The 27,496-nt window shown below is 39.3% G+C and overlaps 4 protein-coding genes and 2 pseudogenes across 7 annotated transcripts in view; 4 read left to right on the top strand and 2 right to left on the bottom strand.

Moving 5' to 3' along the window:
* Positions 1 to 314: 314 nt before the first annotated feature.
* LOC136281740 (eukaryotic initiation factor 4A-I-like) lies at positions 315 to 7,906 on the bottom strand. The gene is made up of 12 exons (XM_066168612.1): positions 7,834 to 7,906; positions 7,497 to 7,569; positions 7,299 to 7,378; positions 7,127 to 7,179; positions 4,888 to 5,027; positions 4,204 to 4,378; positions 3,419 to 3,528; positions 2,220 to 2,363; positions 1,809 to 1,946; positions 1,487 to 1,576; positions 1,303 to 1,382; positions 315 to 644 (listed from the first exon to the last, which is right to left on the bottom strand). The coding sequence occupies exons 1-12, from the start codon at positions 7,860 to 7,862 to the stop codon at positions 500 to 502; spliced, it is 1,257 nt and encodes a 418-aa protein (XP_066024709.1). The 5' UTR covers positions 7,863 to 7,906; the 3' UTR covers positions 315 to 499.
* Positions 7,907 to 9,601: 1,695 nt separating this feature from the next.
* LOC136281996 (uncharacterized) lies at positions 9,602 to 12,144 on the top strand. The gene is made up of 2 exons (XM_066169032.1): positions 9,602 to 9,924; positions 10,997 to 12,144. The coding sequence occupies exons 1-2, from the start codon at positions 9,757 to 9,759 to the stop codon at positions 11,783 to 11,785; spliced, it is 957 nt and encodes a 318-aa protein (XP_066025129.1). The 5' UTR covers positions 9,602 to 9,756; the 3' UTR covers positions 11,786 to 12,144.
* Positions 12,145 to 13,574: 1,430 nt separating this feature from the next.
* Positions 13,575 to 14,764, bottom strand: LOC136281951 (uncharacterized; annotated as a pseudogene).
* Positions 14,765 to 14,820: 56 nt separating this feature from the next.
* On the top strand, positions 14,821 to 16,055 carry LOC136281952 (uncharacterized; annotated as a pseudogene).
* Positions 16,056 to 18,508: 2,453 nt separating this feature from the next.
* LOC136281807 (myosin-2 heavy chain-like) lies at positions 18,509 to 24,001 on the top strand. Of its 3 annotated transcripts, XM_066168823.1 has the most exons (5): positions 18,509 to 18,729; positions 19,468 to 19,509; positions 19,701 to 19,742; positions 20,128 to 20,221; positions 20,369 to 24,001. In XM_066168823.1, the coding sequence occupies exons 1-5, from the start codon at positions 18,703 to 18,705 to the stop codon at positions 23,590 to 23,592; spliced, it is 3,429 nt and encodes a 1,142-aa protein (XP_066024920.1). In that variant the 5' UTR covers positions 18,509 to 18,702; the 3' UTR covers positions 23,593 to 24,001. The 3 variants fall into 3 exon arrangements, with proteins under 3 accessions (XP_066024920.1, XP_066024918.1, XP_066024919.1); XM_066168821.1 differs by having other exon boundaries at positions 18,510 to 18,729; positions 20,128 to 24,001; XM_066168822.1 differs by lacking the exon at positions 19,468 to 19,509 and having other exon boundaries at positions 18,510 to 18,729; positions 20,128 to 24,001.
* A 676-nt stretch (positions 24,002 to 24,677) lies between these two features.
* LOC136281768 (ubiquitin-like-conjugating enzyme ATG3) overlaps positions 24,678 to 27,496 on the top strand; it is a 3,212-nt gene continuing 393 nt past the window's right edge. Inside the window, exons 1-4 of one of the 2 annotated variants that reach the window (XR_010717963.1) lie at positions 24,678 to 24,847; positions 24,955 to 25,004; positions 26,087 to 26,136; positions 26,452 to 27,496. The exon at positions 26,452 to 27,496 is cut by the window's right edge and continues 393 nt beyond it. Coding sequence is in view for 1 of the 2 variants with exons in the window: in XM_066168690.1 (XP_066024787.1) it covers positions 24,770 to 24,847; positions 24,955 to 24,996; positions 26,087 to 26,136; positions 26,452 to 26,530 (249 nt within the window). In the remaining variant the exon portion in view is untranslated. The remainder of the gene's footprint in view (positions 24,848 to 24,954; positions 25,005 to 26,086; positions 26,137 to 26,451) is intronic. The other variant, XM_066168690.1, reaches the window with a different exon arrangement.

The following is a 27,496-nucleotide window of genomic DNA, read 5'->3' on the forward strand; positions in this document are numbered from 1 at the left end:
CCTGAACTTAGGAACATTTATTGACCAGGAAGGAACAAGAGCACCATATGTGCATATCCTGCATTATGTTCCTTATACATAAAATGTAAGAACCAATTTAGGTAACCATACAAAGCTGATACACCATACAGGCAGAGACAGCAAATACAGCAGATGTCAAACCCCACAAGTCTAAAAATTAAATACAAGTTTTTCTCTTTTTTCTATTTTAATCCAAAACTAGCATAAGCGTGTTGGATTCGGCATCTGCATTCTATCAAGTTGCACACAAACGCACGGATAAACAAAAAAAAAAATAATATATTTTTTCAAAATTCGTTGAAAACCAATAAGTTTTATTTAATATGACATATCCGGAGGTTTCGCACCTTTCTGGTCAGTACGATATGGTGATCATTACTTTTTTTGGTTTGAGACTTTTGCGATTTTTTTCCTTCTTTTGTTTGAGCAAAGCGCTGTTATTCAATTTGTTAGTTGCATTAAATGACGACTGGGCATCTCAGATAAGATCGGCCACATTCATTGGCATTTCTTCAATCTGTGTGTTGTAGAATGTTTCAATATCGCGTAATGTACGAATATCTTCATTGGTCACAAAGTTGATGGCGACGCCTTTACGACCAAAACGGCCGCCACGACCAATCCTGAAAGAGAATTGTGTAATAAAACTAGATAACTTCATTTGAATTCTGATTGCTAAGGTGAGAAATGCAGTGAAACGTTGATAGAAAAAATATATCTATTGAGTGGTGAGCCCAATGATGGAAAAGGCATTTGAGGTGGCCGTTTTTCCGCTTAGGGTTTAGTTACACACTAACATATGTTAAGACAACAACGTTACACAGACCCTTGCTTGGTCTGTGTGTGTCAAAAGACTACTTCTTTTTGTGAGAGCTTCATGGACTCTGCCAGGAGAAATATCCAATATGCCAAAAAACATGTCTCGTAAGGGGACAGAGAACATTTCAAGGTACATTTTTCTCTTTTGTTTCGTATCAAAAGTTCCTACAATACAACAATTATCTTCAAGGCGAGTTTGGACACCAAAATTAAGAGGCAACTTTGACCCCACAGAGAAGTTGCTCAAAAGATATAGAGGATTATCATAGATTGCAAAGTCCAAACTTGAAAAATGTAGGTGGGATATCTATGGATAACAGACTATAATATGGTCCCTTTTAATAAAACCAACTTCAGGTGTCAAGTAGTTCAGAGGTGTTCACATAAACACTCACCATGTCAAAGCTAACAAACCAATCAAAAATGCAAAAAAATTCAACTATTATGCTAAAAGTAACCCACCTATGAATATAGTTCTCACGGTTTCCAGGCAAGTCATAGTTGATAACCAACGAGACTTGCTGTACATCAATACCGCGTGCCTGAGATAAGAATGAAATTACATCACTTCATTAGCACTTGAATCTGGTGAAATCTTGGAAAAAAAATTTTATTCTCATTTAAAACAATATCAGTAAGTACTTACCAACAAGTCTGTGGTGATAAGCACTCGACTAGAACCAGAACGGAACTCCTTCATGATCACATCTCTCTCCTTCTGGTCCATGTCACCATGCTAAACACAAACACATGAGAAATTTATTAACAGAATTGGCATGACACTAGGTCAATGTGGAAATCTTTACACAAATAAAATGGCTCAGACCACCAAAGCTCAGCTTATACTGTTTCCTGAAGCTACAACTGCTCTTTCTTCACCACATCATTGTGCTGCAGAGGAGCACTATGCAATTACCTGTTACCCTAAAGGAGCAAAACACAAAGCCCAGTGATTACCAAGGACATACCATAGAGGAGACAGTAAAATCCTTCTCACTCATCCTCTGTTGCAGCCAATCAACTTTCCTTCTCGTGTTGAGGAAAATCACAGCCTGGGTGATTGTCAGTGTCTCATACAAGTCACAAAGTGTTTCAAGCTTCCACTCCTAATAAGGAACAGTAAAGAAAGTAACAATTAGGGAAAAAAAGACAGAATCTGGAAAAAAATTACAATGCAAGAAAAAACAAAGACAAGTGGTGCTTGCAAACAAGACAATGCACTTTTCATTGTTACAATTTATTTCTTCCACTCAAAATGACCTAGCAACAAAGCAATGCAAACACAAAACAACCAAAAGGTAGTTCTATCAAAACAATTTCTTGGGTGCAGGTGTAGGGAATTCCCAATTGTGCAATACACCAAGACAGTGACAACTTACTTCTTTTTCCACCAGGACAAAAAACTGCTTGATACCTTCAAGGGTCAACTCTTCTTTCTTCACTAAGATTCTGATTGGATCACGCATGAATTTACAAGTCACATCCAACACATCTCTGGGCATTGTTGCTGATAGCAAAATAACCTGAAAAGCATAATCAGAACAAAGTTTAAGTTTTGGACAGAAAGTAAAATCCCCCAATCCAATTAGCTTTCAGATATCACGGACAAAGGTAAGAAGGTACATAATGTTGATAGAATTCTTCAGTAATGTGACACAGTGTCTGATACATGTATGTATGTATACTTAACCCTTTGAATCCCAGAGGTGATTAACATGTAACTTCTCCCTATGATATCCATACCTGGGCGTGAAATTGCGCCTAATACAGGCGCCAATGCACCTAAATTTTTCACTTTGGCGACCAAATCCTGAAAGTTAGTCGCCAAATTGGCGACTAGAACATTTCATCATAACCTTACCAAGAGATATAGTGAATTAAAAAGATTTGCAAAGATAAATCCGCGGAAAACTTCCTCTTTAAGTTTGTTTCCAAAATGTAGCACATGCATCTCGATCGATAACTAGACGCCATCTTAGATTTTGATGAGCCTGAATGTTGTATATTATCCATCCTAGTGTCCACTTTGTAGCACGTTAAAGATATTTTCCCTAACTTAATTTTGGAGGGTCTATCTAGAACGCTGACAGCGTAAAGAAAGATTTTGTTTGTCTTTGAAAATGGCGACCAACTTTTTTTGAATTGGCTACCACTTTAAAGAATTTAGGAGCCAAGTGGCTATCGGAAAAAAAAGTTAATTTCACGCCCTGCATACATTATCCAGCAAACAGATGATAAGAATACTCAAACTTGTTGGTGATCATTTCTTTTACTTTTGTTTCTTTAAAGTTTGATTCAAAGGCAATATTGCAGGGAAAAAATAAATGGAGGTCACTCTTACTGGTTTAAGGGTTAAATGACCATTCCCCCAATGGGGCTTTTCTGGGCCAATACCAATGAATTAACAGAGTTTTTAAAAACTCTCAGCTAGCAGGAAGCAGACCAGTCAGATATATGTAAAGCACAGCCACAGAGTTAAACTAGGGGCAACCAAGATCAAATTCAGCAAGTAGCAAGGTGGAGGGAAATGGTTACAGATAGGTGACCAAATGTTGACACTTTTTTTCATTTATCATACCTGCACACTAGTGGGCAATTTCCTAAAAATATCATATATCTGATCTTTAAATCCTCTTGACAACATTTCATCAGCCTCATCTAAGACAAATATTTTGATTTTGTCTGTATCTGAAAAAAAAAATGTTGCTCTATCACAACAAATTATTCAAAGTCCAACCGAAAAAAAAAGATTTGTAAATAGAATAAAAAAAGATGGTAAGTTTTTGAGCTTGGTAAAGCAACAGAGAAGGATGTTTTTTTCATCTTATACAAGCATGGGACAAAGAAAAAATTCTGAGCCCCTATAAGGAATTGAACCTCAGACCATCAGATCCTGCACTCTGATGCTCTACCACTGAGCCACAGAGACTCTATGATGAGCAAGGTCCATGATGAGGTTCAAACATGGTATATGTACTGAGTACTGTTAGGATCAGCAATGTTGCTAATGTCATGTTTTGTAAATAGAATAAGAAAGATGGTAAGTTTTGAGCTTGGTAAAGAAATAGAGAGAGATGCTTTTTTTCTGTCGAGTAACAAGACAAAAAAACATCTTCCTCTGAACAAAACTTTACTTGCCAAAGAGACTGTGAAAAGGACCAAGCTCTACTCTCATAAATGAGATACTAGTCTTGCACATAACAAGGACATTTTTTTGGTTATTTGGCCCAAAACAAAGTTTGTACTGGTTTAAGTTACTTTCTCAAATCATAAGGTTAGAAATACATGTATTTATTGTCCATCTAAATGTCAGCTAATTTGAATAAAGGTACCAAGTTTTGATGCTAGCAATTTAGGACTTACTCAGGTGACTTCTGTTGATCAAGTCAAACACTCTGCCAGGAGTTCCAACAACAGAGTGCACACCTTTGCTTTTATCTTTTAAAGCCACAATGTCTTCATGGACACTGGTTCCACCAATACAGGCATGGCATCTGGCATCCATGTAATCACCAAGGGCAACTACAACCTTTTGAATCTGTAAACACAATGAATGAATTACTGAAATTACTGTTGCTGGGTTGATTTATCAACAATTGTATCAGCAACTAAAAGAAAAAAAAATAAATGTTCCTCGAATTTTATGTCCCTGAAAGAAACTTCCTGTTAAATCTGGAGAAGTTTATGAATGTCTTAATACCCAAAACAAGCTGCAGAGAGCTATGGTTGGTACAAAAGAAACACAACATAACTTCTGAAGTGACACATGAAAAAAAATCATAACCTCAATTAAAAAAACAGGCAAGAATAATTGCTGTTCACTTTTATTGTTCTGTTGAATGAAGAGAACCTTTGAGAGATCATTTGCAAAAGTCAGTTCCTAATTTTGAAATTTAAAAAACAAACAAAAACAAAACAGACACAATATTACCACCTCCATGTAAAGTTTAGTTTGTGACATTCCCTTCAACAATTTCTTACAAAAGGAAAGTGCTTCCCCAACCACAAAACCATAAACAATCATGTAACAGTGATTTGATTTTATACCTGCTGTGCTAACTCCCTGGTTGGTGCCAACACAAGAGCCTGACATTCCAGTAAAGACACATCAATCTGCTGCAAGATTGAAATGGAGAATGTGGCTGTTTTTCCAGTACCAGACTGGGCTTGTGCAATAACATCAAGTCCTAGAAAACAAGACATCAATATGCAACCCATGAATACATTATCTCTGCAAGCTAACTGATGCGCAAACAAGGTACACTTTATCTTTCATGAGAAGTCTCAAGACCAACGCCCCCCCTCAATACTCTTCCTTTGTTAGCCTCAAGATGAGAGAAAGCCAACGGTGGCCCAGATTTAAAATAGGCAAAAAGTGACACCCCTTAATGTTTTGGTAACCCTCTGATAAAAAGTGACACTCCTTTGTGTTTTGATGACTCTTTATTAGTGCATTGTAAGTATTTCTCATGCTTCATACAAGCACTAAACTACACTTCATCAAAGGAAAATTTGCTTTTAACCCTTTTACTCCCAGAAGTAACTAACATGTAGCTTCTTCCTATAATTTCTAGACACTATCTTGCAATCTAGCAAACAGGTAATGAGAATACACAAACTTATCCAGTAAAAGTTGTTATCTTGATCAAACACCAAATTCTGGTTAAAAATAATCCTTATCTTGTATATTTGGATAGGGTTCTTTCTTTGAAGGATTCCTACTATTATTTTGTAAGCAAGAGTCCCATGACTGTCTATACTGAAAAATAGGGCCATTTAACAGCTGATAAAGATAAGCCCATAATTTGCTTTGAAAAGAAAACTCAGATTTCTATGCCTTATTCATTGTAGAGCACATTCAAGAAACTTCAACACAGATAACACTAAGGCTGCAATAACCATTAGAATTTCCAGCCTCTCTACTAATAGCCTATTTGCTTTGCAATGTTGAGATTGTTTCAATATAACATTTCCACCACAAAGGCCACAGAAAGTTTTATGCCTAATGTAAGCAATCTTTCAAATTTCCAAAACAGGTGGTTTGTTTTCACTTTCACTTGAAAAATCAGTTGCATGAGATCTAGACTTAAACATGTTTCAGGGAATCAATACTGAACACTGCACATTTCCACAAGCAGGATCACATCTAGACTAATTACATGTTTCAGAATGTTACAAATCCACCAAAGAATCCAATCATTTCACTGAACCCCAATTTTTGATTCAAAAGGTTTACATCCAGCCTAAAAATATGCTTTACAACTAGATACAATCCACCACGAAACTGCTAATGTTGCGGAACACTGCACATACTCACAGTTTCACATCTATAATTTGTTTAGGCTATCCACCCAAAAACCTGATCATACTACCAATCACTGCACATTAAGACTTACAGCTTTGCACCTAGACTACAAACATGTTCCAAATTTTTCCCCCTTAAACAAAAATGTTCCCAATTCACAGTGCAATACACATTTAAACTTGCAAATTCATATAGACAGAAGACAAGTTTCAAAATGTTACACATTCTACCCAAAGTCTTGATCATTAACCAAATGCTGCACCATGTTGACTACCAAGAATAGAATGTAGAAGAATCCGAGTTTCAACATGTTACAATTTATCCCTCCTGCATACATTCGTATGTTTGCTGAAAAGTGGTCACTGTCGTGATCAAGAAGGAGCAATTCAAAGTTGTGCTCTATGCTGATTTACAGAAATGATCTGGTTTGGGGCTTACCCCAAAATAACTAATTCAAAAAGTCTTTTTGAAAACTTGATGTTCATTTGTTACTGAAATACGAAACTTATTTTCAGAGAACTTTCACCAGTCAGTTGACTGTAAGTTGAAATTGCCCATTATTTAATTCTTAACATTTTACTACACGAATCACATCGCACACTTGTGCGCTCCTATGTACTAGTTAAATATACATCTTTTGGAAAAAAATTAACCTCAACATTTTCAGCGACAAGACAAAGATTTCTACAACAAAGCGACAAAATGCTAAGAAAGACTACTGCGCTTTTCAAATTAATCCACTGACTTACCTTTACCTAAGCATTGGATTTCTCTTTTCACAGCGCTTCCACTAACAATTCAGTGTGATAAATTTTTAAAAGATAACACTGTGCAAGTGATGGTTGATCATAATTTTTTTCACTCCAAGGAATACTGAGCACAAAAGGACAGTAGTGAACCCCGATCCTCCATAAGTTATTTATTACAGTTAAAACTGATCATAAAATACTGCTTTGATCAGGATGAACGTATGGCACTAACCTTTACAACAAGGTATGATAGCTCTCTGTTGAATTGCTGAAGGTTTTTCAAACCTGAAATCGTAAAAATGTCGTTGATGTTAGGTTTACGCTGATGCTTGATTTAATTCAACGAAGATCTATTCGTCTATAATGAATTGAATCGAGCAGTTGTTGGCAAAGTAGACACTCACCCGTAAGCATAGATGCCTCGGAGTAAATTTTCTTTCAGGCCCATGTTATCAAATTTGTCAACAACTTCGTTCCAGTTAGTCTGAAGTATAAAAAAAATAGAACTGTAAAAAATTGACAATAAAATTTACTCAAAAGCATGAAACACGAAAGACAAAAAAATTCAGCTTTGTTTCACACATGTTAGACTTTGAACGAACCTCGATATCTCCGTCCTGTTCCATTCCTGGTGGACCATTTTGCTCGTCACGACCCCGGTCGGAGTCAGGATTTCTATGAAAAATTTTCAGACACCATAAGAGAAGAATCATAAGAGTTACGCAAGAAAAATGCTCACCAGCCGACTGAAACACGTGGTTCAAAATGGCGGTCGGTGGCGAAAAATTACAATTTGAAGACGCAATTTCCTCTCATCGTTAAGCATCCTAAGCTAGCTTCTTCATTTAAATTATAGCAGCTAAATTGCGCCTGAACTTATACTGCAACAGATGAAAGGGCTGAGAAGAGAAATCCATCACAGAATAACGAAAAACCAACCTAGTATCAGCGTAAGAGTCGTAAGACATGTCGCATGAGATAAGCAGCGGGAAAAGGAAGAAAATTGTTAAGAGCCGGCAGATAGGGGGGTGAATGAATTACCCTAATAGTACCCTATGACGTCACTTGACTTCCGGAGACTAGTCACGAATATTTCTAATTTTAACAAAGTTGTTTCTAACAACATTTCAAGATCACGAGAATTTAGACAGATTTCTCATTTTCAAAAATTTATTCTTGAAAAATATATCCGTCGGAACTCAGAGAAGAGGTGAATTTTATAAACGTGATTCGCGAAATGATCTTGGGTGATTCAAATTCATGTGAATAAGGAAAATGCAGGGGCGACCCTCTTAAAAGATTAAGAGGCTGTATTGTGCCGATAAGTCCTTGGTACTACATACTCTGGTTAACTTTTCATGATACATGACTTGACTTTAAACTCAAATTTATTCTACTGGAAATAAGTTAGGTCTGAAAAAGAAAATTATATTAAAAATTCTGGTTGCTATGACCCCATCGAAGAAGGTCAAACAGCTAAAAAAAGACAATGAAAAGCACGTAATTTATCGGGTCAAGTTCAAACTCTACAGCCTCCTGCAACTACCAAACATGATACAGCACAGACGGCTGAGTGGGACACAGCCCATGGGAAGAGGGTTTTTTCAATGAAGTATTTGATGCACTGTATAACAATGCAAACCCCCACCCCCACAAAAAAGTGTTTATAACATGGCTGGCGGTATTTTTTTTAGAGGGGCACCTTTTTTCAGAAATTTAAGTTTAGAGAAGAGCGCAGATGACTTTCATCTATTGCAAAAAAGGGTAAAATAGTTCTAGATACAAGTTCCTCGCAGGCGAGCGACAATTTAAGTGATGGCGAAAAGAACCCTGAACGGAAAAAAAATTCAGGCTTAGATGGGGTTCGAACCCGTGCCTCTCATACACTAGTTATGAAAATTGTTTCAATAAAAAAATCTGATTATTTTCTTTCTTGCATTCATTTTTTTTAGTGCCTCACCTCAACCAAAGGGTTTTAAAATCCGTATTTCCATCGTTAACTAGGCGATTTGTGCGCACCTTGTGAATTAAGTCACCTCCGTGTTTAAAACATATTTGGAATGTGTATATCTCTGGTTTAATTTTGTAAATAACCTTAAAGGTGTATGTGGAGCGGCTTAGGCGAAGCTTTCGTCCAAAAACACTTTGCTTAATGCGACTCTTTCTCCATGAGACTGCAACTACAACTGATCACGATCTTCTTTTTTCCTACTTCATCGTTTCAATATTTACTATCATTAACATTATGGTTATCAAAATTATTATTACATTTTATTATTTTCTATATTTTTCCACTCAACCGACAAACCCAGCAGAGAAGGAATTACGACTTGTCAAAGACTATTTTGAGTGTAGTTAACCTTTATGATTGGGGCTGTGGATCCGTATAAAATCCTCTCCTTTTTGAGAAAATTATTCAATAATCACATGGTTCCTTCTTCTTAGTTCAGCAAGCAATATTTTATAGAACTTCCTGTAAAACAGGAAGTTTTTTTAGAAAAAAACAAACATAAACCGAACGAGTTTCTCCCTAAATGGCATTTTGATTCGATTGACCGGAAGCCCAATGTCTTTCCTATGACCGGAAACCGCCGAATGAATATTGAAATTTATGGACTAATTTGGAGTGTTCTATCTCTAACGCCCTTAAAGAAGTTGTATAAATAAAGTATAAGCATTTCTTTTGTACAATAAAGAATAACTAAGTTAACCAAGACAGTAATCACACCTCTACCAGAGACAATTTTCCAACCTTATACACATTACGGTGGCCGTTCTACATTACAAATTCGGTTGATAAAACCAAATGACATTTCAGATCTCAGAGTTATAAGGCAGTTGTTTAATAGTTACTCATTTACAATGGAGGTCCTTGGTAAGGATACTGTTTTGAATTTAGCAGAAAAAGTCACAAAGACAAAGCAGTGGAAAGCAAAACTTAATGAAGGAAGTAAGGTGGTAATCAACACAAGAGGAAAACATTGGAAAGAAAATACAGCAAAGGAAGCCGCAAGGAAATTGAAACCAGAGGTGAAAATGAAACATATTTTCGTGTTAATTATTCCAGCAAAAATGAAGCCTTTTTCTATCAAATAGTGTCGAATCCTTTCAATTTTTAAATAGATAGTTAAACTTCCTTCGCAAACGAACAAATCATCCCAAATGCGACTGGCAATTTAGACAGGTATCGTGCTCGTATGAAATTTGATGAAGCGCACGGTTCGTTTGTGTTTGATGACTATGCTCGCGTTTTTAAGTCAAACTAAATTGATAACTATGGGAACACTTAAATATTTGTCACCTTTGCGATCGAGGTCTCTTTTACTCTTGCTAAGCCCAAAACACGTATTAACTTTATTTATAAAAGTTCTACCTTGAGACAGTATTTCCGCACGAGAGATTAAGAAACGATGATAGGAATGAAGATTGTAAATTTAAGCCTGGTGGTTTTCAAGTGAAAGATGTTGTTATTTAGTGAATGACACAAGCACACTCGGAGAGAAAGAACTCTATCCGAGTGCTCCTAAGAGGAGTCAAACTCACAACCTCCCGATTGTACTTCGGGTGCTCTACCACTGAACGAAAGTAGACTCGTGACAGGCCGGTTATGGGCCGTTTAACTAAGACCATGGTGTCAAACTTCCTTCATACAGCCAGGATAGGAGTTTCGATATGTAATACCTCTGCGTAATTAAGATGTAGGTAAATAAAGATGGTACATTTTAATTCTGGTGATTTTCAAGTAAAAGACGATATTAATCAAGATTTAGGTTCCCGTGCGATATTTGGTTTGTCTCAATTTTCTAAGTTCAATTAGTTTCAATCCGTGTTCATCTGCAACCATCCTCACTTCTTTTTTTGTGAATTTCCGCTTAAGACGTAAAAAGGAAATTATATTAATCATCAGTGTATGTATGTATTATCAGTAGCCCCGTAATGGGCTCCTGGTAATATTTTCACCTGACATAATACATGCAGTCGAGATACTGCGGTTTATATTCTCTTTATGCAGTTCTGCTTCACTTCGGCCTCGTTTACCTCTGGTATTTTATGTAGTTCTATGTAAATGCTTATCTTAGATATGCATGTCGTTTTATTTCAGTGGAAAGAGCTTATCAAGGTTCCCACGCATTTAACCACACAAGAACCAGGCCGTGAGGACAATGTGGTGTCTAAGGTGTTGACTCTGTTCCAACAAGCGACATCTATCTGTAGTTTAGAGGCAGAGCTGATTTTTAAGGATTATTCAGTGACCGTGAGAACATCTGGTGGACATGTGCAATTCGCTCGATGCCGCCTCATTCTAGACACGGAGAAAGGTAAAATTAAGTTCAAAGTCCACAAGTCGGCCGCTCTTGCCCTGGTCGTACCTGGTGCCGTGACCAAAGCCGTGCTTGCTTTGAACACCGCCCTTAGTTGTCTTCCTCTTCAGACCAAGTCGTCAATTGTCAAAGCGTTCGATGCCATCTTCAAAGTGCTCACAGCCGGGAGCTCCATAGATGACGTTACGACTCAGGATGACGTCAGCAACGACGAAATGTTCGAAGACGACGTCATCGATCCGGAAAAAGTTCCGAATGAGGCAGCCTTCACTGTCCCTAGTAAGTTGTTTTCTACGATCTTAAAAGTGGATGTTGAGATAATATGCCCAAGAAATGTGGTCGTGGAGTTCAAGAAAAGAGAGATCTTAGCTGCCTTGAGGAGACAGAGAGTGGTTCTGGATGCGAATCAAAGTCTGCAGATCATCAAAGAACCCCGCGTAATTTTAAGAGGGAAACAAGTCCAGGCAGCAATGACAGCTCTAGCCTTATGGGTTTCGTCTTGTTCGCAATTTAACGCTTGGCAAAATACTTTTGAAGTTGTGAAATGCTTGCAGAAAGCCCGCCCTTAAACGCACTGAACGATCAAATGATAAAAAGGCTTTTTACAAGCACAATGATAAAAATTTTGTGATTCCTAGCTGTTTACCCATGTTAAACTACGGCACTAAATTGTTTTTTTTTCTTTTCCGTTGTTGCGTGTTATTTCGTTCAGCGACCCCTCACCAGAAAACATTTCTAATAAAAGCCGCGAGAATTCTATTTATGCTTTTTGGGCGATGCAGCGATGAAATCCCTGTAAATTTTGTAATGTAGTTTATTCTCCCAGCAGGATTGGTTTGGTTTGTGTTATTGGAAAAGGACGAGAGAGAGAATTTTATTTCTGTCAACGTTAAGTTGTTGTACTGAACAATGCGTCTTTTTACGTAACACCAGTGCACTACTCCGCCTATGTCACGCAGTGTTCATTTTTTTCGTAATCGAAATGAATGAGTAACGGTAAAATAAGAAGGCCGAACTTCACCCGATCTTGACCCAATGTCACTTATTGTTTATTTCGGAGTATCTTCGTAATTCGACATTTGCACTAAAGATAGCACAATTAAGAAAGAAGAATACTTTAGAAAGAAATTATTCCGTGCCTAAATGATCCAAAAATGTCATCTTGTCAGTTCTTGCCGTGGCACTACAGAAGACAATAAAAAATCTCACAATCATTTCAGGAAGGCTGAATAATTGTTTTGTTTTGTTTTTTTGATTAAAAATAAAATTTTCCTTGCAGAAATATCTTAATAGGCGTGATCGGCACATCATGAAAACTTAAAGGACAATTTTTCTTTAAAGGGCATGTAAACCCAAAAATACATGTTTTTCTTATATTATGTAAAAAGTGGCGTAGAAGACGAATTTGAAATTCGTTTTGTCCAATTCGACTTATTTTAGGAGAAAATCGGTATTTTCAACTGAAATTCCATTTCCGGTAAAAACAATAGCAAGAAGTCGTGACGTAAGCGGTAGAACTAAAATATTGCGCAACACATATTCCCCAGTAGAACTGGTGTGGGAGTTCGTGTAAGTAGCGGTAGTTTGGAAGATGTTTTTTTAGAAGATAGCGACTGGAATGCCTTAAGCTTAGTAATACCCCGCAACTGAAATGAACTTTCAAATCCTGCTACCGCAGTACCGCAGTCCCGCAGTCGACATAATTTACATACTATGTATATATAAACCTCACGAAATATACCGCTTTTTGCTTGGTTCACCTTGTTGGTCCGTGCTACCGCAGTCCCGTAGTCAAAATAATTTACATACCAAAGCAAATGAAATGAACGCTAATGAACACAACGCAAAGCGTGCTACACATGAATATTCCTCGTTCTTTTATCCATGTGCCGAAACAAGCAAGTTAAACATGTATATACCTTGTTCTATTATCCATGAGCCGCAACGCAAAGCGTGGTACACATGAATATTCCTCGTTCTTTTATCCATGTGCCGAAACAAGCAAGTTAAACATGTATATACCTTGTTCTATTATCCATGAGCCGAAACAAGCATTTGCATATTTCTTGTTTTACGCAATACCAATTTTTCAAACGTTTGAAAAATAATATATTACAACTTTTTTGCCTTATTAACAACATAAATTTCACAACATCAAATTTATGCAACTTCTTGGCCTTATTTACATCATCTAATTTAACTTCAACCACAATTTATAACAGAAACCGGTGTAAGAATAATAACGAAGCTCATCGAGGCACGATTAACGATTCAAAACTTTGTCGAAAATTGTCTATTACGCTTTAAGGAGATAATGTTCTACACTTTTTCGAATATTGTCTAATACACTTAAAAGAATTAATGTTCTCTTGTATTGATGGCATACACTTTCTTTACATCGTTCAAAAAAACCCTAAACAAATCTTTATCGCGATGCATGTATCGCCAAATGAATTCCGCCAAATGAATTCCGCCAAATACGTGGAGAAAAGGTGCTTTCGAACACCAAACTTAGGCAGATTCGACTTTGCATGCCTCCATTGTCCTTCAATTTTATTGGTATGATCACCGTCTTTGTTCACGAATTCTACAGAGTGGTTCACTGTTCGGTGTTCGCCTCGAGTTTGGAGTACGCTTTCCAGCAGTCCGACACTATAATTGTTCCCGGTTCAATCCAGTCTTGAACAATGGGCAACAGTGTGTCTTCGTCTCGCTTCTCGACTGCCACCAGAAAACATTTCCTGCTTTCCTCCTCTATACCTCCAAGCACCCACTGCCCTTCAACGTGATGTCCTCTGTGGTACTTTCTTTTGTCAAATTTACTTTCGTCTATCTGAACAACCTTTCCTTTTCCGCCTAGTTTTTTTCGCTATATCAAGATGTGTTATTTCGCATACTTCGCGACAGAAACTGTCCCAGTCCACCCCCGTGCTTATTCATCCACTACGGGACTGCGGACCGCGGTAGCACTTTAGTAAAACACTGCGGACCACGGTAGCACTTTAGTAAAACACTGCGGACCGCGGTAGCACTTTAGTAAAACACTGCGGACCACGGTAGCACTTTAGTAAAACACTGCGGACCGCGGTAGCACTTTAGTAAAACACTGCGGACCGCGGTAGCACTTTAGTAAAACACTGCGGACCGCGTTAGCACTTTAGTAAAACACTGCGGACCGCGGTAGCACTTTAGTAAAACACTGCGGACCGCGTTAGCACTTTAGTAAAACACTGCGGACCACGGTAGCACTTTAGTAAAACACTGCGGACCGCGGTAGCACTTTAGTAAAACACTGCGGACCACGGTAGCACTTTAGTAAAACACTGCGGACCGCGGTAGCACTTTAGTAAAACACTGCGGACCACGGTAGCACTTTAGTAAAACACTGCGGACCACGGTAGCACTTTAGTAAAACACTGCGGACCACGGTAGCACTTTAGTAAAACACTGCGGACCGCGGTAGCACTTTAGTAAAACACTGCGGACCACGGTAGCACTTTAGTAAAACACTGCGGACCACGGTAGCACTTAGCTTAATACTTATTCATTCACTTCGGGTCCGCGGACCTGTAGATTTAAAGAGGGCGTGTCAGTTGCGGGGTATTCTGAAGTTGCTCCTAATCCAGAATCTTCAGGAGAGTCTGGGACACGTCCCTAACAATATGAGCCGCTTAGTGTTCACCGAAGCGATCCGTACGAAGACAGTACAGAACGTGTTGACAGCCATGCGACCTCCTCGGAAACTCAGACTGGTATTTAATTTACTGTGTGATTTATTTGTATTTGACATGAAAATCCAATAAAGCGAGGGTACAATCTAAAAGAATGCAACAGAAATTTTTTAAACTTGAGCTTCTGAGAGTGTTTTATATAAAATTATGAAAGGTGCGAGCGTGGAACTTGTCAACCAATGCCGACAACTCATGAAAGTGTTTGTTGTACGGAAATCGGGCAATTGTGGCAAAAGTAGAATACTGAAGGGCCTGAAACCCAGATAAGTTGTATCACTGAGCATCCAGGTTTTCAGTCAATTTGCCTTGATTTCTGCGTGATGGAGACGGCCAATTACGCGTACAGGCAGCAGCAAGGCACAGATAATCACACCGGAAACGAGTAAGCTAAATGTTTTCTGTTTCATCTGTTTTGTTACATTTTGAGATCGATTTGCTTGGGTTGTTTCTGCCATTGATTTAATAATACAGTACTAGAGCTAGTTGTTTTTCGCTTCTTTCCTGGCAGGAAATTTCGCTAAATTGCCTACAGATAGCTTGTTCGTTGGTGTTGGGAATATCTCGGCAAACACTTCAGGGTCGCTGTGCCATCTTTTGTGGTAAACAATATCCGAAACATTTTTCCAGCGGATTTTGGATCGCCTTACACTGGATTAAAACCGCCAAACCTTTGAGAGAAACAAAGGTATATGTTAATGCAGACCTTAGTTATTTATTATTTACAGCACTGGAGGTTGTGCCCGTTCTTTATGAGATATTTATTTATTACTTTCCTTCATCTCCGAAGCACTTCCATCGATAAACAAGTTGTACCATATACATTTCCTTGTGTGGCCTTCATAATTATGCAACCCTGTTTGTGTTTGCTTCGATTTGAAACACTGAAAAGATAGTTTTGCAAGCTGGAATCAGGATCTTTTAAGTTGTACTCAAAATGATGAATATTGTCCTACTGACCTTTGAATGTATTTTCACTGCGGTAAAAATCGTGACACAAATTCTTCTGCTGTTTCTCTGTAGGGTTTCTCAAAGGAAGCACCAAGTGGGGCTGGCAAAGATTTTCTTATAGAACATAAGGGTTGATTATGGGATCCTGTATAGAATTCTTTGCATCGAACCAACAAAATTCCAGATCACGTTATTACACACTGGCATCAACGAATTCTCTTTCTTTGATAAGTGTTTCGAATTCAGGCAAAGGATCAGAAGGGTCAGTGTCCAGTTTATGGGCTCAGCGCTGGCTCCCGAACAACTGGCTTCCCCATAATCTTTCATTAGATGAGAAAATAGATGTTTTTAGAGAACCAATAAACTATCATTGTTTAATTAACGAAACGTTTTCATGTAAATCGATTTTGTACTGTGTCCGTTGACCTCTAACGTTTGAAGAGCTCAACTTCTTTCTCAGTTCGGTCGGCCACTTCCGAATCCTCGTCGTCTACCGACTGTATGGGTCGTTTTTATACTTCCGAATAATTTGCTTCTAGTAAGGCCTGAATCGTCGGTAAAGCACCAGGAAGAAAAATGACTGCTACAAACAACAGAATGTTCGAACGGCTCGACGAAATCGACGAAATTTGTCGCTTCAAATTTGCGTCATTTGGAAATATTTGCATTGTATGCCCAGTTTTGTTTGAATCAGTACAAAACTGGACGACACAACGCTTTACCATTACGAAAAAATTGAATATTTTGAAGCAAAATGTAAGTAAAAAAAATCATGACGAGACCGGCAAACAACGGCTGTAGAAAAGACTCCTTCGTGCCTCACGTGATTATAAAACGAGACTTTGAAGGGTCCACCCGTGACGTCACAGGAAAGATGGCGCCATTCAAGAAGGCGAATGTTTCGAATTTGGAAGAGCTTTTACAAAGCGAAAATGGACTTTTGAGAAAAAACGAATGGTACCTTTGGTGTACTTGATATATTTACTAAACATCCATGTGGAAAGAAAATGAATGTTTTTTGGGTTTACATGCCCTTTAAAGTGAAAGCGTTTTACATTTTTAAACCAGCGCATTATTCCTAGCAGATAAAAAGATATAATTTTTTCGGTTCTTACCGTGACACAACAAAAGCTGATAAAAATAAAAAAATTACAAATCTTCTCTAGCACCGTCTTTTAGCATCATTACACAAACTCTAGGTCTTCCTAATACTACAAAAATTGTGCTACATTAGTGGCAACATGCATTCTTAGTTAGACTGCCACAAGAGTCCGATTTTGGATTTTAGACACTTATGTCCAATTTCCTGGATACAAGGGTCTGATGTTGGATTTTGAACATTAGGGTCCGATTTTGGATTCTTGACACCAGCTTCCATTTTTGGATTTTGGACATTAGTGTCCGATTTAACAAGCAAATTTAGGTTTTGGAGCCTAGAGGATAGGGTAATCGTTAAGCTTTTGAGCTTGCCCCTTTAACTTATTAATATATTACTATTTTTATCATAATGAATATTGTTGATGCGATAATTTGTTACTTTCTTATTTTTCCGGAAAAGTTTCAAAAAAAATTGAAAAGATTTAACTGTAATACAACCAGCTATATTAACCCGATGTATTTTGAAAGCATGCGATCAAGACTTCATTTTATCAATAATAAAGTACTCTATACCTATAGTTTTCAAGCCTTTGCATTATATTGGATATGTTTTGAATCGTTTCTGTTGGAAGGTTCGATTGCTTTGCTAAATTACCAATTTTTCAGTTTCTTAGAAAAGCAAACAAATAATCTTTCATTTTCCGCCTCTTAGAAGAAAAGGGGAAGTTTCATTTGAATTAGTGGAGGGGGGGGATAGGGGGTGATAGTTCGGAATGACGCTAGCGGGGGACATATTGCTGCAACTACTCGCCTCGTTTGAGATGACGACGAAATTCTGACACGGGAATTTCACCCCTGGTGAACTCGTACAGAACTGTTCAGTCACTTGCTTTGGAGTCAATGTACACTTATCACTTATTAGCTGACCGTAGAGAGCTAGCTACCGCGGTGGCTTAGCGTATAGTGTGTGACGACCAGACGATAAAATACTTTGATTTCGTTACCCTGATCGAGAACTCGAAAAACAACTTTGTTATGAGTCAGTCAACACTCAGCTTAGGATAATATGTCATATGTCGAAAACGCACCAAAGACACGTTCCCTGATTAATCAACTCTTTTAATCGACGAATACAATCCAGGTATAACTAAAGCATCAACAACAACTCGACCGCGTGCAGGATTTCTCAACCAACTAGAAAGAAACGTGATACCTCGGAGCACAAAGTACATTCTGGGAAACTGATTGATTGGAGACATTTCCGGTCATGACAAAAACAACTATAGCGAAACTAAAAACGACTTAAGGCATTGTTCACAGTTCCCGACACCATATTTAGACAAATATTAAATGTTTTATTTTGAAAATTTTTTAATACAACAGATGCGGACCGTGCAGGCGCACACCGACAGCATTTACATCAGCGTTCGAGACTTCGAGTTCGGAAAGATGCCTTGTTAAATAAGAACTCATGGTCAAACTGTATACCCCGCATAGGATTGAAATTTGCGAAAACCATGGCCACTTTGATGGTACATGATCGTCTTGTCCAAATGTTCTGAGGGAGGGGTATGACACTACGTTCATCCGGCCCAGGACTACGTCGGATACCACGATTCTGGGAAAGTGCAGTAGACCGTATCGTTTGCGAATTGTCGAAAAGAGTGAGGCACAACCCTTTTGCTGCTCATTAGAACGAAATTTCAATCATGAGATTTTCTTGCTGTTGTTTCCAGGTATGTAGACAATGTTAGAATTATCGCTTTTCATAGCTAGGTGGTTGCTCACTTCTATTTGGTCTTGTAAATCAGGAAAATTTGGAACACGCTTTGGGTCAATCTCTAAGCGGAAGTACTTGTAATGCATCGACGCAAACCGTTTCCCTCATAAGATGAAATATGTTTACAATTCGTTTCCTTTCTACTTAAAGTTCATGTGTTGTTGCTCGTCTTGTTCGTCTGGTTCTTGAGGAAGAAACCGTGCGTGCCCTTGTAAGTTCGAAAGATTGTTAGAATCTGAAAGAGTTTTATGAACCACGAATTTACATTTGATTGTGAATCTTTCGGTTTAAAATTAGGAATGTTAAGTTGGTTTCTTGTCACAAAACCAGAGATGAGAGTAGTTGTTGAATATTTGGCCCCATTATCCGAAATTTTCGTGTGACTGTACCTTTGCACTACGCTGTATCGTGTTTCTGTAACTCGATTGCACTCTCTCTCAGACAAACTTCTACTCCCCCTAACCCCCCCCCCCCCCTCCATAACGCGTCTAAACCAAAAATTTATCCCAATAAATCTTGGAGGTTTCTAGATGGTCGAGTGGTAATCGTAAGCACGCAACGAGTGCTAGAGAGCCAGATTTTTACTGTCAGCTTTCATTGTATAAATTTACCCTTTGCAGTACAAGATTTTTATCTTTTTTACTTTTGTTCATGTTCCTAGCTGCTGATCGAACGGTTTTGTTTTTATTTTCAGGTAAGCGATGAGGAGAAGCCTCTTCTTTCAGGAGACAAAAAGGTAAACTATATGTTGAGGAAACTCGATGGTCGAGTGGTAATCGTAGGCGCGCAACGAGCGCTAGACAGCCAGATTTTAAAATGTCAACTTTCATTGTATAAACTAACCCTTTGCGATACAAGATTTTTTATCTTTTTTACTTTTGTTCATGTTCCTAGCTGCTGATTGAACGGTTTTGTTTTTATTTTCAGGTTAGCGATGAGGAGGAGCCTCTTCTTTCAGGAGACAAAAAGGTAAACTATATGTTGAGGAAACTCGAAATTGACGCTTACAACCTCGCTGAATGGGAAACGTTGATATAATTACAAATTCTCCAGGAATGTTGGTATTCTGAGGAGATGAGTCAGTTATCTCCCACACAGATCCTTCGTGCGGGTATCCCCTCCATACCTTGACCACGGAAGGTTCTTGTAAAGGTATTTAGTTTAGAGTACCGTCAATGAACGAAAAAAGGGATTGTGTGACCTATTAATTTTGTGTGACTCTTACCATTTTGGCAGACTTTTCTCCACCTTTTAGATGCATACATTTTTTTTACTTTTTGTTATTATTTTTGTTGTTGTTTTTTTTTTCTGTTAATGTTTTGTTTTGCTTTGTTTTTGTCTGTGTATTAATCAGAAATATGATAAGCAATTGGAAAGTCCCGTGAGAAGCTGCACACCCCATGGCCAAGAAACGCTCCCTAGTAGATATTCCGACTTCGATAACCAAAGCGTCAAGGGAATGCAAGGTGATCGTGCACCAGATGAGAATGTCGTACCCGATGTTGAAACCAGACAGAACCGTCGCAAGAAAAGTCCAAAAGCTGAGTCGAGCGCAAGTGGAACAAATTCAGTCAAGCAGGCTGCTAATTCTGGCGAAAAGGGAACCAAGCCTGAGAAGAAAAAAGGAGAGACTAAGGACGAGCTAAGCAAAGTTCTCGACTTCAAAAAGTTCGACATTTCCGAGTTGGATTGCATTTTCGCGGATTTTAAAACAACGTTGGATCCATTCGTCCAAAATCGCGAGGACATGGCCAAAGCAGAGGAATCCTTTAAGAAAGCTGTTACCACGCTGGAACAAATCACTCCGCATGCGCAGTTCAGTGAATATGTGCACGCCCTGAAGACGCGACTCACATCAGAGGGAATCGTAGTCAAGATAAAAGAAGGAGCTCTGGCCATTTACACAGAGGGAAAAAAGACAGTACAAGAAATTCTTGACGCAGTAGCTGCTGTAAATGCCATACTCAAACTGTCGAAGGAATTAAAAGCTATGCCGATGATTATCGCAAGAGGAAGTGACGATGCAGTCGAGAGAGCTGAAGGAATGGATCTGCAAGGAATCTTGAAACGAGAGTTTAAGAGCGTGTGGGACTTGGGAAAGATCCCAAGGCTCAAAAAGGCCTTCAGCAACAACGTCCAACAAGTGAGGAGAGCTCCTGACATGGTGCACGATTTCTACAGCCAAGCCAAGAAGATCATCCTTGAAATTTATCATGCTTTTGCCGATGAAGAGGAACAAAAGAAAGTTGAAGGGGAGCTGAACGAGGGCGACGACACTTCAAAAGAAAAAGATAAAAGCGAAGGCAATGAGGCGGAAGGAGCAAATGGAGGAAGCACCTCAAAGAAGAAGACTGACAAGAAGGAAGGAAGTAAAGCTGATAAAAATAAGTCCAACAAGGAAAAGGACAAAGAGGAGTTTCACAAGAAGTTGAAGTTTGATTCAGTGGGTCTTGATGACATTGATAATATGTTTTCTTCCCTCGCAACTGCCATCAATCCGTTCGTGGAAACGCGTGAGAGCCTGCAAGCCGCCAAAGAATCTTTCGAGAATATTGTTAAGAAGATACTTAACTTTGACGCAAAGAAGGAACTTAAAGAGTACATCAAAGAGTTAAAAAAAGACGCCAAGGAAGGTAACATTACGATCTACATCGATGAAACAGATGGCGAGATTAAAGTGAAATCAATTAAAGGCGTAAAACCGCCCAAGCCTTACCGTGATGCAGTTGAAGCGCTGAAGAACATCAGAACAGCCGGAAGTGAAGCAGTGGAACGTGAGGCAGACGTACAGCATGGAATAGAAGAGTTCATGCACAGAATCACTCAAATCAATCCACAGCGTGACTTTCACAGCTTGCTTAAGAAGAAGTCTGATGTATTCGCTCTTCCAGGGAAGATAAAAAGATTCAACGAGAATCGTAAAAAAGCACAAGAGATTCCGGGTATTGTCAAAGAGTTCTGCCTGTATGTGGAGCGCATTCTAACCGACATCCTTGAAGCTTTGACAGGGGAAGAGGACTCAGCGACAAAGAAAGAAGAGGGCAGCGGTGGAGAAGGAGATAAAAGTCCGACAGATGAGAATCAACCAAAGAAATACGAGTCGCATCATAAGCCATTGGAAGGTCCCGTGAGCAGCTGCACATCCCATGACCAAGAAACGCTCCCTACTGGATATTCCCACTTCGATAACCAAAGCGTCAAGGGAATGAAAGGTGATCGTGCACCAGATGAGAATGTCGTACCCGATGTTGAAACCAAACCAAACCGTCGCAAGGAACGTCCAGAAACTGGGTCGAGCGCAAGTGGAACAAATTCAGTCGAGCAGGCTGCTAATTCTGGCGAAAAGGGAACCAAGCCTGAGAAGAAAAAAGGAGAGACTAAGGACGAGCTAAGCAAAGTTCTCGACTTCAAAAAGTTCGACATTTCCGAGTTGGATTGCATTTTCGCAGATTTTAAAACAACGTTGGATCCATTCGTCCAAAATCGCGAGGACATGGCCAAAGCAGAGGAATCCTTTAAGAAAGCTGTTACCACGCTGGAACAAATCACTCCGCATGCGCAGTTCAGTGAATATGTGCACGCCCTGAAGACGCGACTCACATCAGAGGGAATCGTAGTCAAGATAAAAGAAGGAGCTCTGGCCATTTACACAGAGGGAAAAAAGACAGTACAAGAAATTCTTGACGCAGTAGCAGCTGTAAATGTCATACTCAAACTGTCGAAGGAATTAAAAGCTATGCCGATGATTATCGCAAGAGGAAGTGACGATGCAGTCGAGAGAGCTGAAGGAATGGATCTGCAAGGAATCTTGAAACGAAAGTTTAAGAGCGTGTGGGATTTGGGAAAGATCCCAAGGCTCGTAAAGGCCTTCAGCAACAACGTCCAACAAGTGAGGAGAGCTCCTGACATGGTGCGCGATTTCTACAGCCAAGCCAAGAAGATCATCCTTGAAATTTATCATGCTTTTGCCGATGAAGAGGAACAGAAGAAAATTGAAGGAGAGCTGAACGAGGGCGACGACACTTCAAAAGAAAAAGATAAAAGCGAAGGCAACGAGGCAGAAGAAGCAAATGGAGGAAGCACCTCAAAGAAGAAGACTGACAAGAAGGAAGGAAGTAAAACTGACAAAAGTAAGTCCAACAAAGAAAAGGACAAAGAGGAGTTTCACAAGAAGTTGAAGTTTGATTCAGTGGGTCTTGATGACATTGATGATACGTTTTCTTCCCTCGCAACTGCCATCAATCCGTTCGTGGAAACGCGTGAGAGCCTGCAAGCAGCCAAAGAATCTTTCGAAAATATTGCTAAAAAGATCCTTAACATTGACGCAAAGAAGGAACTTAAAGAGTACATCAAAGAGTTAAAAAAAGACGCCAAGGAAGGTAACATTACGATCTACATCGATGAAACAGATGGCGAGATTAAAGTGAAATCAATTGAAGGCGTAAAACCGCCCAAGCCTTACCGTGATGCAGTTGAAGCGCTGAAGAACATCAGAACAGCCGGAAGTGAAGCAGTGGAACGTGAGGCAGACGTACAGCATGGAATAGAAGAGTTCATGCACAGAATCACTCAAATCAATCCACAGCGTGACTTTCACAGCTTGCTTAAGAAGAAGTCTGATGTATTCGCTCTTCCAGGGAAGATAAAAAGATTCAACGAGAATCGTAAAAAAGCACAAGAGATTCCGGGTATTGTCAAAGAGTTCTGCCTGTATGTGGAGCGCATTCTAACCGACATCCTTGGAGCTTTGACAGGGGAAGAGGACTCAGCGACAAAGAAAGAAGAGGGCGGCGGTGAAGAAGGAGATGGTCAGAAATGAGGCGAGGGACGAAATCAGTTAGCCAAAGAGTGATCCATGCAAATTAGACTGGAGTAGCTAAAAGAAATGAGACAGATGAACAAAGAATCAAGTGTTATCATGAAACTAAAGACCACTGAGTATCTTAGAGAGAATAGAGCAGAAATAGGTTGTTGTCGAGAAAAAATAGGGCTTCTTATTCAAAAAAATATGTTGACTGGTGTATATCATTTCATGTTCGAAACATAACATTGGTCGATCTTGATTTGGATTGCTCATTTTTCTTTCTTGGAGGCATCCTAAAGTTGTAATTTCCCCCCGTATTTTTTTAATAAGTTTTTTCTTCATTAACTTTCGTGTTTAGAAGCCAAATTTATTTCTTTGTATTGATTACTAGAAATTTGAATTGACTAAAGGGTTACAATATATGTATCATGGGTTACAATGTGTGTATCATTCCTTTTTACTTCGGACGTTATCCCTTCCCGTTAGAATTTCAGCAATGAAATATCAAATGGGTATTTTGTGTTTCGCTCGTCAACAGCTTGTTACGCTTTGGTACGCGATTGGATTAAACACAGTCATGCGACTGAATACTACGCTGAAGCAGGAGTTACAGTTTGCCTAACCTGCCGGGTAACTGTAACTCAGTGAAATGTTTCACAACTGCTTGGCCGTGGATGTCTGGGTACGAGAGTTCAGTTAGTCACACCCAAGTCTAAAGGATGAACCGTCAATTCTTGGGGCGAGAGAAGGACTTGTTCATTTCCACCCCACTATTTTCAGATCGTAAACAAATAGTTACGACTTTCGCCTAGAAATTGTAAGGGAGTTAAAATCCTAGGATGAGCTCTGTATATGAAAACAACGCTAATGTTTTCTTTTCATTTATTGCCCCGGGCTTAGTGGTTGAAGATTTCGTCAAATTTAACTAAAAGTCCAAAAACAATCAATGGAGCCAAAAGTTATGAACACACTATTACTTTAACGGAGTATCCGCCATCACCTTGCGTGACATAATACGTAACTTGTGTGATGCTCAGACAGCAGTGACAACATTCAGCGGAGTTGCGTATGAGCATATTTACTGTTGTGTCTTTGCTCGTTGCAGTTACGAACTCGAGGTAGGGCACTAATTCAAAGCTTTCTTTCGAGTTCCTAGGCGATAAAATCGATATAGTTTTCAACAGATCCCATCATGGCGATGCAGGACGTTATAAATAAGGTTAAGGGGACAGCTCTTGGAGTTGCGGGTTACTTGACGCCTGTTTTGAAGGTGCGTTACAAAATTTTCTACTTAATCGAAAATCCAGCTGTGCAATTTTGTTTTTTCGCTTATTTTCAATCAATTTAGAGAATTAACCATCTTTTCTGTCAATATAGGAGTCAAAGTTTCAAGAAACGGGCGTTATTACTCCGGAAGAAGTACATATGTAGGTTTTTTAGCTGCGTAATCCATGTAAATATAGTGGAATTTGTACTCAAGAAGCGATCGTTTAACCATTTGCGCTTAGATTTTAGCTTCCAAATGTTATAGTAAAGTTCGGATATAGCGCGCGCTGTCATTGGTTGAAACAGCGCGCTATATGAGAGTAAAGAACATAGAGCAAGAGTGCTAAAGCTGTCATGCCAACTGCCAAATTGTACTATATATGTCCGACCATTTCCCGGACTTCTCTCTAGCTTTTATTCACTCATTGAAAGTGAAATTTCGGAACAAACGAGCCGGCAAACCACACTAAAGTTGAAAGATATTGTGAAACTCAACAAGTGCGGAGGAACACTCGACTACATCTCGTGTTTCTACCTACACTTCTTTCATGCTCTAGCCGCTTCCTGCGTGCTTTACAATAGAACAGAGCACAGTCAAGGCTTCTCCGTTAGTAAAACAGACTAACCAATTTTTATTACATGACCAAACAATGTCTTTCACTTTTGAGTGCTTAGAGCGATGCTTATACGAAGGAAACCAAAACAACAATTAATTGTCTACTGTAGATCTCAATCAATCATTAATGAAGAAAACAATTACAAAAAAAGATAGTTTACCTTTGAGAGGAACGCTTTGTTTTAGGACAGTGTGGGATGATGTGGATATCTTCTTTTCAAAGTTATTGCCATGTAAAGATATGCACATGTAACTTCTCCCCAAAATATCCATATATTATCTAGCAAAAAAGTCCATGAGGATAATCAAACTTATCAGGTAGAAGTTGTTGTCTTGATCTAACACCAAATTCTCATCACTTATTCACAAGGAAATGTGAAGTAGTTTAAGGGGAGAATTAATAACCAGATCCTGGCAGTTAGAAAGATTAAAGGGGCCGCAATGTGAAATCCAAGCTTGTCCACAAGCTACAGACTGCAATAGGAGGTCTTCTAAGCAGCAGTAGACTGCCAATAACTAGCTTTTAATAAAACCCTTGGTTCAAACCATTTACTGTATCATTATTAGTGATACAAGTAATTCAATGTGTTGCATATCTACTTATTTTTTTTTTTGTGTGATTTACAGTTTGTGGCAGCAGGAGACCACTTAGTACATCACTGTCCAACATGGAAATGGTTTGTGTCTGTCTTGTTTCGTTGAGATTATATGATCTACAGAGGTTTTTCACTTTCACTCCAAGGAGTGATACAGAAGTTACTTCTCTCAACAATATCAATGTAATATCTGGCAAACAGTTGATGAAAATATAGACAAATATCAATTGATAGGAGATACTGTTGAGATCAACACCCAGTTGACTGGACTGAAGCAACTGTTCGAAAGGCTGATGCAGAATCAGCAACCTGTTCAATCTCCTATTGTTATTAAGTAAATTTCTCTGGCAAAATTATGATTTATATTCCAAATTGATTCTGTCTTTTCTTTCCTAGGGATTCAGGACCTGATGATACTAAAATAAAGAACTACCTTCCAAAAGACAAGCAGTTTTTGTATACAAAGAATGTGTGAGCTGGCACTGGAGCTGTATGACCTGAGGGTTGCTGGGATGCAGGCATAGTGGCGGCCATCCCTTGAGTTGTGTGACCTGAGGGTTGCTGGGATGCAGACGTAGTGTGAGCTGGCACTGGAGCTGCATGACCTGAGGGTTGCTGGGATGCAGGCATAGTGGCGGCCATCCCTTGAGTTGTGTGACCTAAGGGTTGCTGGGATGCAGGCATAGTGTGAGCTGGCACTGGAGCTGCATGACCTGAGGGTTGCTGGGATGCAGGCGTAGTGTGAGCTGGGACTGGAGCTGCATGACCTGAATGTTGCTGGTTTCCAGGTGCAGTGGTAGCCATCAATGGAGTTGCATGAGCTGAGGGTTGCTGGGATGCAGGCAAAGTGGGAGCTGGTACTGGAGCTGCATGACCTGAGGGTTGCTGGGAGCTGATACTGATGGTGGTTGAACAGGGTGCTGTTGAGAAGTCGGATTGCATGCGTCATTGGTTAAGGCATTTAAGGATCTTTTCCTCTTTTGATGATACATGCTCCACCAGCTTCTTATTTGTTGCTCCTTAAGTACCTCCACTCCTCTTTCTCTCTCATGCATGCAATTACATCTTTTGGGTCAGCCCGCATGCCACAGGTAGCTTGCCTGTTGTAAAACAACATCATAATCTCTTTCTGGGCTAAGCTGAACACAGTTTTCTTGCCAGAGTTTTTCTTTAATGCAAACCCACTGGGTGGTGAAGGGAAAGAGGATGGCCGGGGAACATTATCCAGGGTTGGAGCCAGCACTGTTTCAGGAGCATGATTGATAAACCAGATGGTGTAGACATCTTGTGGCTGAATGGAAACAGCTGACTGCCTTTCCAGAGGCTCTGGAAGCTCTGATGAAATAGAAGACCCCGTCACACCAGCCAAGCAGGATTCTCTTGAAGCCAGCTTTTTTTTATTTGCACCTTGGTCTTTTTTACCATTTTCCCTACACCAGCC

This window comes from Pocillopora verrucosa, chromosome 6 (genome assembly GCF_036669915.1).
Source record: "Pocillopora verrucosa isolate sample1 chromosome 6, ASM3666991v2, whole genome shotgun sequence".
Taxonomy (NCBI): domain Eukaryota; kingdom Metazoa; phylum Cnidaria; class Anthozoa; order Scleractinia; family Pocilloporidae; genus Pocillopora; species Pocillopora verrucosa.

What these genes read in the sequence shown, in the direction of transcription:
- LOC136281807 (XM_066168821.1), top strand. Translation starts at nt 18,703, where the DNA reads ATGAGATTTTCTTGCTGTTGTTTCCAG. An exon ending in TTCTTTCAGGAGACAAAAAG is followed by an intron (nt 19,510 to 19,700) that starts GTAAACTATATG and finishes TTTTATTTTCAG; the next exon opens with GTTAGCGATGAGGAGGAGCC. An exon ending in TTCTTTCAGGAGACAAAAAG is followed by an intron (nt 19,743 to 20,127) that starts GTAAACTATATG and finishes TGTATTAATCAG; the next exon opens with AAATATGATAAGCAATTGGA.
- LOC136281996 (XM_066169032.1), top strand. Translation starts at nt 9,757, where the DNA reads ATGGAGGTCCTTGGTAAGGATACTGTTTTGAATTTAGCAGAAAAAGTC. An exon ending in CAAGGAAATTGAAACCAGAG is followed by an intron (nt 9,925 to 10,996) that starts GTGAAAATGAAA and finishes GTTTTATTTCAG; the next exon opens with TGGAAAGAGCTTATCAAGGT.
- LOC136281740 (XM_066168612.1), bottom strand. Translation starts at nt 7,862, where the DNA reads ATGTCTTACGACTCTTACGCTGATACTAG. An exon ending in CCAGGGAGTTAGCACAGCAG is followed by an intron (nt 4,379 to 4,887) that starts GTATAAAATCAA and finishes TTGTGTTTACAG; the next exon opens with ATTCAAAAGGTTGTAGTTGC. An exon ending in GATCAACAGAAGTCACCTGA is followed by an intron (nt 3,529 to 4,203) that starts GTAAGTCCTAAA and finishes TTTTTTTTTCAG; the next exon opens with ATACAGACAAAATCAAAATA.